Consider the following 11,923-nt stretch of genomic DNA (forward strand, 5'->3'; position numbering starts at 1 on the left):
CTACTGTAGATTTAAAAGATTAAAGCCCATCTCCATCCAGATTGCAATCCCAATCTCAATCTCCTTTCTAGCTTTTAAAAAAATTCATGCTAGAACTAACCATATCACAAAAAATCTAGTTGGCACTAAAAGCCATGTAACATGCAATTTTTAAGTCATGAAAACCAGTTTTTGTCAGTTTGTATTTTTAAATGCACTCCCCAATGTGTGATAGGTGTATGAATGACACTGCATACCAAAATGATCCACCTGAGACATTTTCTAAACTGAAGCTATATGCAATTCTTATACTCACTCTATATGTCAAAAAGTCAAAAAGTTATATGAATATATATTTGATTTTAAATGCCAAAACCAAACAGGAGTTTAATCCATATACCAGCTAGAAAAGGCTACAGCTATAATTAAGTATAATAGAAGCATCTAGCCACTGTACACTGTTTCCCTGCAGCAGGACTAAAGTACCGATTGTATACTTAATGTTGGACTGTTGCAAAGACTGTCATAAGCTTCTCTTTTGATAATATTCACAAATGTATCTATTTTGCATTAAAACTGAGAATGCTTAGTATACACAAATGCTGAAAATAAGCATGATCCAAGCATTCATTGTTTGTCAGTACGAAACAAACTAAAAGCCATAACTGAGCAAGACTTCCCATAGAGTATATGATAGAGAGGAATGATTTTTATTTTCTCAGCTAAGAAAACTCATTTTCTTCATACATGGTTATGTTTTATTTGGATAAATAAAGAGTAACATGAGAACTCTACTGAATATAGACAATTGTTATTTAACAGACCCATTCAATTCTGCGTTGGGAGAGGGGTTGATGGGCACGGGCATCCACATGGAAGTCAATGGAAACATCTGCCTCTGAGTGTATAATAATTCTCAAAAGCTCAGTTTTTATTTTAAAACATACCTGATCTCCAGCCATTCTGGAACCTAAGTTACAAAGCAAAATATGTGTAATATTCTGCTTTTTTCTGCTTTTCAGCCAATGAAAGAATGATCATAAACATGATTGATACATACTCTGTCTAAAACTCCAAGTTCAGTTTAAAAAATCACAACTGGAAAGTGATTGGTGTCTTATTTTTAAAAAACCGGAAATCCAAAATGTGGATGTAGCTGTGATTGTCTGTCCACCAAAGACAAAAGGGAGAAAAAAATTGTAATTTTTCTGATTTTCTAATACTTATTTCCCCCCCCCCCAAAGTAAACCTGTGAATGAATGCAGAAAGTCTATCATATTCACATTATATACTTGCTGCACAAAGTAGGTTAATGGTTAAGAAACTGTGAGTCATCTTAGCCCTGTAAGATAATTTATTTTTATTTATTTATTCTTCAAATTTTGTTACCGTCCATCTCCCCCAAAAGAGGGACTCTGGGAGGTTCACAATAAAATTAATACTGTAACAATAAATGTTAAAATCCTGTAAAAAGTAAAAACAAGTTACAAATATAAAATACAATATAAATAAATATACAATCCAAGTGGCTATAAAAATTCCAATCTGGTGGGAGGGGCTCTAAGCGCAAGCCACCCCCAAGAATGACTACCCACCTTCCCGCCCCAAGCGAGATGGCAGAACCAAGTATTCAGGGCCTTGCAGGTCAGGAGCGAAGGGGCCTGCCTCACCTTCAGGGGCAAGATGTTTCAAAGGGCAGGGGCCACTGCAGAGAAGGCCCGCTTCCAGGACCCTGCCAGATGAAATTTTCTTACAGACGGGGTCCGTAACATGCCCTCTCTGCCTGATCGGGTGGGGCGGGTCGATGTTATGGGGATGAGACGGTCCCTCGGGTAATCTGGCCCCATGCCATGTAGGGCTTTAAAGGTGATAACCAACACCTTGAATTATATAATGAATAATCCATTATTTTGATGTCCAATATGTGTGGAGAATAGTGGGAGAAGAACAGTACCATCCTGTCCAATAGCTGAATCTCCTATACTGTTTTCAGTATTTGCCAATATCCTCCAGATAATGGAAAAAGCCAGGGAGTTTCAGAAAAACATCTAGTTCTGTTTTATTGACTATTCTAAAGCCTTTGACTGTGTGGACCATAACAAATTGTGGCAAGTTCTTAGTGGTATGGGGATACCAAGTCATCTTGTCTGCCTCCTGAGGAATCTGTATAATGATTAAGTAGCAATGGTAAGAAGACCACAAAACAACGGACTGGTTTAAGATTGGGAAAGGAGTACGGCAGGGTTGTATACTCTCACCCTACCTATTCAACTTGTACGCAGGACACATCATGCAATGTGCTGGGCTTGAGGAATCCAAGGCTGGGGTTAAAATCACTGGAAGAAACATTAACAATCTCAGATATGCAGATGATACCACTTTGATGGCTGAAAGTGAAGAGGAACTGAGGAGCCTTATGATGAAGGTGAAAGAAGAACGTGCAAAAGCTGGTTTGCAGCTAAACCTCAAAAACACCAAGATTATGGCAACCAGCTTGATTGATAACTGGCAAATAGAGGGAGAAAACGTAGAGGCAGTGACAGACTTTGTATTTCTAGGTGGAAAGATTACTGCAGACACTGACTGCAGCCAGGAAATCAGTAGACGTTCAATTCTTGGGAGGAGAGCAATGACAAATCTCAATAAAATAGTTAAGAGCAGAGACATCACACTGACAACAAAGGTCCGCATAGTTAAAGCAATGGTGTTCCTCGTAGTAATGTATGGCTGCGAGAGCTGGACCATAGGGAAGGCTGAGAGAAGGAAGATAGATGCTTTGGAACTGTGGTGTTGGAGGAAAATTCTGAGAGTGCCTTGGACTGCAAGAAGATTAAACCAGTCCATCCTCCACGAAATAAAGCCAGACTGCTCACTTGAGGGAATGATATTAAAGGCAAAACTGAAGTACTTTGGCCACATAATGAGAAGACATTATGTGGCTAAAGTATACCCTGGAGAAGGTGCTGATGCTAGGGAAAGTAAAAGGCAAAAGGAAGAGGGGCTGACCAAGGAAAAGACGGGTGGATGATATTCTAGAGGTGACGGACTCAACCTTGGGGGAGCTGGGGGTGGCGACGACCGACAGGAAGTTCTGGTTTGGGCTGGTCCATGAAGTCACAAAGAGTTGGAAGTACCTGAATGAATAAACAACAACAACATGGATGAAGCTGAGTGCGGTAGCAGTGCAATTTATTATTGAATAAGATCTGTGGTGTTAAGCACGGCTGCATGTGTTTCTTTTTATTTCTTTCTGTGTGGGGCTTTGATGCTGAGGCAGTATGGCATAGGGCTGCTCAGAAATCAGTGTTTGTCCTTGTATCGTAAGTAATTTTGTCATGAAGATACCAAGTTTTTTGTGTTTTAAGTGAAATGACATCAGGAATGTCCACACCACTCCTTTCCCTAACTTTTTCAAGTATCCTGCTTTTACCAATTTGGAAGATCTGGCCCTTTTAAAAGAGGTTAGACACTTTAAAGATCATAGCAGTAACTGGAGAAGAACAAAGAAGATAAAAGATTGAAAGAAGACTGAAGAAAAGAGGTGAAGGATGATGGGAAAGTGATAGTGGCTAGAGAAGGCACCACAATGCTGAATGTCAGCAGGACAGGAGGTGTGATCTTTATCACCTCTTGTACTCTTTTATCAGAATTCTGCCAAACAGCTTCCTAAGTTCACTTAGCAAGCTAGCCCCCTGTAGTTTTACATTCAATCTTGCTACCTTCCCTTAGAATAGGAAAACAGTGACAGCATTCTTCTAATTGTCAGATACAGATGCAATCTTCACACGCATTTTAAACAAGTTTAAAGTTTAACCATCTCCTAAGCAAACCAATTTCATTCAGATCCATTAAAACTATCCCCTTTCTCTTAATTTCACAGACCCATAGTTTATCTACTTTTATTTCATCGGTTAATTCAAATTTCCACAATAATTCATACTTTCTCATTTGTTAATTCTTATTTATTTATTTAGACAATTTATATGGGCACCCATCTTAAATACAAAATCTGGGGGGCTAATAACAATAACAATAATAACAACAATAATAATAACAATATATAATAATAATAATAACATATATAATAATATATATATATTAATATATATGTGTATATATTAATATTGTTGTTTATTCGTTTAGTCGCTTCCGACTCTTCGTGACTTCATGGACCAGCCCACGCCAGAGCTTCCTGTCGGTCGTCAACACCCCCAGCTCCCTCAGGGACGAGTCCGTCACCTCTAGAATATCATCCATCCACCTTGCCCTTGGTCGGCCCCTCTTAACAATAATAACAATAATAACAATAATTTCCTGCCAACCTAGCAGTTCGAAAACATGCAAATGTGAGATTAATAGGTACCGCTTCGGCGGGCAGGTAACAGCGCTCCGTGTAGTCATGCCGGCCACATGACCACGGAAGTGTCTACGGACAAACGCCAGCTCTTCGGCTTTGAAACGGAGATGAGCACCGCCCCCTAGAGTCGGACACGACTGGACTTAATGTCAAGGGAAACCTTTACCTTTTAATAACAATCTACACACACAAAATATAGTAACCCCCCTCTCAACAAAACAAAAAGCAGAATTAAAATCATCGTTCACTAACTGAGCATCATATAGCTAACTCTCAACAGAATCCACATCTATATTGGGCTCATCCAATATCCCAGTCCAGTGCCCACATCTTAGGGGACAGGCTGTTCCATACGCCAGGTGCTGTGACACTTGTGGCATATTGACTAAAATGTGCAAAACTGACCAGTACTGTCCTTACTATTAGTAAGGAATACTGCAGGTGCAATCTGTGCAACTAAGGCTGGTAATGTTGTCTAGCTCTGTTTCTGTCATAGTGAAACTCAAACATTCTACTTTACAAAATCAGGCTACCTTCATTCAAATCTATTACATCCTCACTTTTCTCTTTAGTCTTACAAATACACAACATATCTGTTTTTCTTTCTTCCAGTTCATTTGTTAATTCATGTTCTTTACCATTGTCTCCTCTTCTATTCCAAGTTGCAATCTTCTGTATGTTGGGGTCATTACCAGATGGGCCAATAGCATCCACAAGGGTGATCAAAAAAGTCAAGATGGTGGTCATGATCACGCTACTGAAGCACTGTCTTTTTTATATGTTTGTCAATATCACATACATGCACAAAAGAATGGGGTTTGAACCATATGGTCATAAGTGCCGTCTTGACTTTTTTGACCACCTCCTTGTGGGTGCCCCCGAAATAGGCTCATAAATATTGACCTCTACTGCTCACCATAGTGATTGTGAAATCCATTACAGGAAGGCAATTGTCACTGTAAGATCCAGTACTCAGAAATGTTAATCCAGTGCAGGGTTTCTCAACCAAGGTTCTGTGGAATCTTACAGTTCTGCGATAGGTCACTGGGGATTCCCTGGGAGATCGCGATTTATTTAAAAAATTATTTCAAACTTGGGCAACTTCACATTAAAGAGGTAAGTTTCATTCTTTATTTTTAGTTTAAGAATATTGTTAATGCATATATATATATATATATATATATATATATATATATATATATATGCCTACATATGAAACAAATATAATAATTTTGTAACTTCTGGCCTATATCTGAGCCTGAATATGCAGGGGTTCCCCAAGGTCTGAAAAATATTTCAAGGGTTCCTCCGGGGTCAAAAGGTTGAGAAAGGCTGATCCAGTGGTTGGTTCTTTCAGAGATTCTTTAAATCCTTCTGCCAAAGGGGGAAAAAGTGTGTGTGGGGTAATTGGTAGCATTGAGTATCAGGCAGTCAGCTTTGAAAAGTGCATCTGTGTGGGAACTAGATGTCCCTGGCTATCTTAGCTTAGATGCCTAGGGGTTAATAAAAATACCACAAACTTCAGGGTGGGACAGGAGAAATACTCCTGTCAGTAAGCTGCCATTGCCCAGCCTCAAATTGTTGAATGTATGAAAAATATGTTTCCCTAAAATATGGAGTTAATGTTCCTATTCACAGCAAATGAACCAAGCAGATGTTAGATCAAGAACCAATCTTATTTGAGTGAAAATAACTCTTAGTCTGCTGTGTTGTGTGAATAGGTGGCCAGGTACTTAATTAACCCTTACCTTTTCTCCGATCAGTATATGATGGCCTCTCTACGAACACTGCCTCTGTTTTTCCATTTCTATCTCCATGACAGATGTTACAGAAAATGGGCAGAAATGGCTGGGGAATGGATAGGAGGCTTCTGCCATCACAGGTAGCCAGTTCGTTTGTTTGCTTGTTTGTTTGTTTGTTTATCTATCTATCTATCTATCTATCTATCAAATTTGTCACCACCCATTTCCTCCGACCAGAGGGACTCTGGGCGGTTTACAATACAGAATAAATATACAATAAAATTCGAATAAATATACAATAAAATTCTAATAAAATCACATTAAAATTAAAACTAAAACAATTTCTTAACTACCCCTAGTTTAGTGTAGTGGTTAAGGTGCTGAACTGGAAACCAGGAGACTGTGAGTTCTAGGCCTTCCTTAGGCGTGAAAGCCGGCTGGGTGACTTTAGGCCAGTCATATTTTCTCAGCCTGACCCACCTCACAGAGTGGTTGTTGTGGGGAAAAATCAGAGGCAGGTGTATTAGGTATGTTTGCCATCCTGAGTTATATACAAAAAAGATGGGATAAAAATTTAATAATAATTTATTTTTCTGTTCTGGCTAAATAAATAATTAAATAATAAAAAGGGAACTAGGAGAAGATGCTGCAGCCTCCCAGCTTTCCTAGTGTCAGCTGGGAGGACTGTAAAAATGATGTGGGAACAAAAGACCCAGCAACATCATTTGTGCTGTGCAAACCTCACCATAATGTAATACACAGCATCTCCCTTGAAAGCTACATTCCTGTTCCAAACTTGCCTCCAACCTCCATGCACTCTCTTTCAAGCCAATTAGGAGTAGGTATTGTGCTTAAGAGGTCTGAATATCTTAGAAAAAGAATGCCTCAGATGGGCAGATGATTTCTGCAGCAGAATCTACTCCAATATCCATGTGGTACACAACAACTCTAAAATAAGGATCTTCAAAGCAGCCACAATGGGTCATTTATGGTGTCCCTTCTCTAAAATGCTCATAGCAACAGACAAGGTTCGTTTATTTTAAGAACATATACTGCTCCAATCAATACAGACTCTGGGCACTGTTTGTGCTGTTTTCTCCCCATAGGAATCCTGTAATATTTGGTTGATTACTACTACTACTACTATTATTATTATTATTATTATTATTATTATTATTATTATTATTATTATCGTCTTAATCAATCAATCACATAACTCTAGGCAACCTACAAAGATAAAAGAACAATTTAAAACAGCCTAAACGTAAGCCAAGGTCATGTTCAAACACTCTTGTCACTCTTATTATTCCACACGATCCGGGAGTGACTGAAAACCCAGTTTATTTCAAAGGGAGGAACAACCGCTGGGGGTATCCCAGGGAATGGGAGGGAGAGTCGATGATTTCCCCTCGGGTTACACCCGCCTCGTTTTGCTCAGGCAAAGCGGGCAGAGAGGAAAGAAGAAAGCTCCTCAAGGAAAGGGAGGTTCTTACTCTTTAGCGGGCAGATTTGACTGGAGAACATTGTTGGGTTTCACCACCTCCTTCTTTTTGCCGAACTTCGACATGGCTGGATCCTCAGCCGGGCTCGTCTCACTCAGGCGACTGCCTTAGCGTCCGCTTGGTTGCTAAGAGACGCCTTCGGCCGGCCTGGGACCTAGACCGGAAGAGAGAAAAGTGACACGAGACATTACCTTCCGGCAAGTAGAGCTACAAAAATGGACTCTCTCCCACTCTCGAAATAGAGCTAGAAATATAGACTCCCCCGCTCTCATTCCCCAACTTTTTGCCATCACACTTCCCTATAGCGTAATCTTAATGTACACACCTCCCCTAATGTCCAAACATCCAACTGAACACACATGAACAATGAAAACAATATAAGTTAACTTTGGGAAAGGTAGATAGATTAGAACAATGTGCAGCTAAAAGATTCTTCCAAGCGAGGTACACCTCATTTTGGAAAATCATGCTCTAAACAGAGCTAGAAATATAGAGTCTCTCTTGTCTGTCTGTCTGTGTCTGTCTGTCTGTCACACACACACACACACACACACACACAGAGAGAGAGAGAGAGAGAGAGAGAGAGAGAGAGGGGCGAATTCCAGGCTGCAATTTTGCCCCGGAGACTTGAAAAACATCCCGGAATAAAGGATTGGCAATGCAATTCGGTATAGGCGCCAAGAATACTATCTGGACATGTCCACGAAGTAAGCAGAAGTAGATTCGACCTGAAGTAGAGTGCATTGCTCTGCGCTGTAACCACTTCCAAAGCTACTCCAATAGTAGCAAAATATGGAATAGGACCACACTTCTTCCAAAGCAATTGTGACATACTTCGCCTAACTTCTGTTCGGTTTGTCAGCGTTTACCTCTTAATCGAGGGATGGAAATGCAGATGTGTGTTTGTGAACAGAAAACAATAAACCTGGGGCGTCTTGCACGCACCTGAGCGCTGGTGGGGAATGATGAATGAGGTTTAATCCGATAAAGGTACCTTTTAAGGCATGCTATTGAGGGATGCATTTTGCTGTTTTTAAGAGTCTCGCTTTGCAAAATGAAATTTGTAACTTTTCTCGAATATCTAAGTCTAGTTAACCAATATATGGTTATGACGTTTTTATTTGGTCAATAATATGAATTAACAAATCGAATGAAAAAAAATATATGTGTTGTGTGTTTGTGAAAGAAGAAAGGGGAAGTATGTAATAAATGTGAATGAAGGTGGATTGATCTTGTGGAGTTGATGCTTGCATGCCGGGAAGTAAAGTGTAAGTTCAATTATAAATAAAATGTACGTCAGAAAGTATGAATTAGTATCGTTGTTCTAGCTGTGTATGAAAGTCGGAACTCAAAGATTGATGATAGTTGCATGTTAAATTCCAAGGAATAGTGATAATTGAGGAATATGAGATGAGAACAATTGCAGGAAGAGAATTATAGACAGAGACAGATACGTGGTTTCCCAACAGAATGAACGAAATTGGATGCCAGGAAAGCTTAATGTGAAACGTAGAAGCTGTTTGGAACAGAGTGAAATGAATTACAGAGTGCCACAGAAGTGTGTGGATTTATGCTAGTAGGAAATATGGAAAAAAAAATACTTCGTGCAATGATGAGGTAAAAAAAGATGTGGATGAAAAAATGCATCTTAGAAAATGATTCCTGTAAGAAATGAGGATCACAGAAAGATATTGTAAATTGTGTATATAGAGAAAATATTAGTTGCGGAGAATGAAAACAAAAAGAACATAGAATTGTTAAGAAATGAGGCAGAGAAAATGCAGAACAATGTTGATAGCAGTCAAAAATTATTTTTGGAAGCAGTTAAGATGTATGTCAGTAGAGATGGTGTTATCTAGGTTGTTGTGTGTATGAAAATAGGAATCCATCAGGTAGTGTTAGTTGCATATTACACTCCAGTGAATGGAGATAATGAAAAAAGTGGCTGAGTCATTTAGAGACCCATGAACGGATGATCAAGGTAACAATTGAGAATTTCCTTAGTAAAAGATTTGTATGTTTCAAATATATTGTTTAAACTTAACTCCTACATATACATGAGAAAGAAATTAATATAAGTTTAAAAGCATGATTGATTGCTCTTTTTTTTTATCATATGGCATAGCAGTTCGGTGTTCATGCTGCTTTTTTTCTTGCTGGGAAATCCTTTTGAGGTCCAGCAGCCAGATGTGTAGACTATTTAGCCGTGACAAGTCACGTTGCCCGGGGCGCACCACGAGGAGGCTAGTCTACATTGCACTGAGATTTGACTGTTTATGTTGGAAGACTGGGAGAGTTAGTGAAGTATACAATGATGAGAGCTTCTGAATGGAGGCAGAGCATTGATAGTGTCAGCCGTGGAACTTGGGGGAAAATGGACATGGAAGAAAAGGAAAAAAGTGAAAGGAAAATAAAGTAGAATCACTGAAGAAAGCAGGAGCTTTGTAGAAAAATTAGAAGATAATCTCCCAACAGAATGAATGGAAAGTAGACATAAGGGAGACAATATGGAAGCTATTTGGATAAAGTAAAAAGAGTTATCTTGCAGAGTGTCACAGAAATATCTGGAGTCATATTAATGGGAAATATAAACAAAGATATTTGGTGAAATGATAAAGTGAAAGAGGCTATGCCTGAGGAAAAATTCCTGTAAAAGAATTACTGCAAAAAAAAAAAAAAGCTTCTCTGCAGAAATTTAAGGAAAGACTGGACCGTCAACTCTTGAGAACCTTGTATTGGTATTCTGTATTAAAGAGGTTGTATTCAGCAGAGCTGGACTCAGGCTACTTATCAGCTCACAAGTGTAAAAAACAACCTCTTTGTGGGTGGACCTAACATTTAAGCCCCCCCTTTTTTACTTTTATGTTTTTAAGGGGACAAATACAGGGGCTTAAGGCAATCATTTCATCCCTTACTTCACTCCCAAAATGATTAATTGTTCCACGCACTCTTTCAGTGCAGCCCCTTACATATTGCACAAAGCTTGGTGTGATCCTTGAATTGACAGATTGTGCATTTCTGCAGTAGTTTGAACATCTCTTCTAATTCTGCTTTTCCATAGGGTCCTATTCCCTTTGCTTTGAAGCAAATGCCAAAAGCAGCACAGAATGTGGAACCTCTGGCGAGCATTCCCTGAAATAGCCCTGTTCATTAACGGAGTAAATTTACTCTGAAAAGACATGTCTCTATTAAAACATAGATACCTATATAAGAAAATTGCAGCATCCTATTAAGTTTAGGCTTATGTCCACAGTATGGGAAATACATTGTTCAGAGTGAGTATTTTGTTTCTGAATAACCATGACCAGGAGAGGAAATTATTCAGAAACAGCATTAATGAGTGATGTGATGCCTAGGAAAGATTCAACATGCAGTAGGAGATATAATGCAGGAAATATAGCTAGGGTGGACAAAACTCAACTATTCCCATTTTATAATTGTTTCAGTTCACTCATCTATGAAATTTAGAGAAAAATATCTTTTTAATAGCAAACCACTTGTCATATAAATATTTGAGCATCCCCAAGTATAACTTTGGTATAATCTTATACACACATTTGTAATTTCATTCAAACTGAACTAGATTGATAGTAGATTGATGTAGACTTGTATTGTTAAGACATAAATGGAGAGAAGACAAAGGAAAGACGGGTAAATTTGTTTTGTATCTATATGAGGACTAATAATCAGAAAGCAAATTCTTCACAGAAACACACTGTTCCTCCATGGAGAATTAACCCAGATGATATGCAGAGCCCTGACATGTGTACACATGTGTGTAATGTTTGTTTGTTTTTTGCATCTTGCTACTAGTACTACCTTTTTAACAATCTGATGCATGGCTCTACCTTATAAACACTGAGTTGGTAATAAAGAACACTGTGGCATTTTTTAAAATGTCAATATACCATAAATTTGTAGCTAAAACCTTGAATACAAAAATATGTTTCATTGAACTCATTAGTTTCCCAAAACCTGATGCCTGTAATGTGTATTGTACTCTTGTTCTCATTATCTACTGATAGTAAAATATAGCCATAAAGGAATAGGTGGGGGAAGACTGGATTAAGGTCCCATACCGCTTTCAATCAACATTGATTTGGGAGAGCAGAGAATAGTCAAATCTGCAGAGGAATGGTTTTAGTTTTTCACGAATTATTTGCCTCCAGTAATAAGTGTATCTTCAACTTTTGGGATCTGTATATTTTATTCCCCTTTCAGTCCCTCACCCAGGACAGGAAATAGGATTTACAGCTTGAAGCACAGTAAATGAGGGTTAACAATGGCCCTAAAAGGGGCTGTAAATGTCAGTAACAATAACTAGTTGTAGCAAGCAATAACTA

General features: G+C 38.7%; 1 protein-coding gene across 1 annotated transcript in view; it reads right to left on the bottom strand.

The window, feature by feature from the left end:
* The window catches only part of ADGB (androglobin), a 137,425-nt gene extending 129,709 nt beyond the window's left edge, over positions 1-7,716 (bottom strand). Inside the window, exon 1 of the mRNA XM_063308924.1 lies at positions 7,572-7,716. Within this exon, the coding sequence (XP_063164994.1) occupies positions 7,572-7,645 (74 nt within the window). The 5' untranslated portion in view covers positions 7,646-7,716. The remainder of the gene's footprint in view (positions 1-7,571) is intronic.
* Positions 7,717-11,923: the final 4,207 nt, after the last annotated feature.

The sequence above is a fragment of the Candoia aspera genome, chromosome 1 (genome assembly GCF_035149785.1).
Source record: "Candoia aspera isolate rCanAsp1 chromosome 1, rCanAsp1.hap2, whole genome shotgun sequence".
Lineage (NCBI taxonomy): Eukaryota > Metazoa > Chordata > Lepidosauria > Squamata > Boidae > Candoia > Candoia aspera.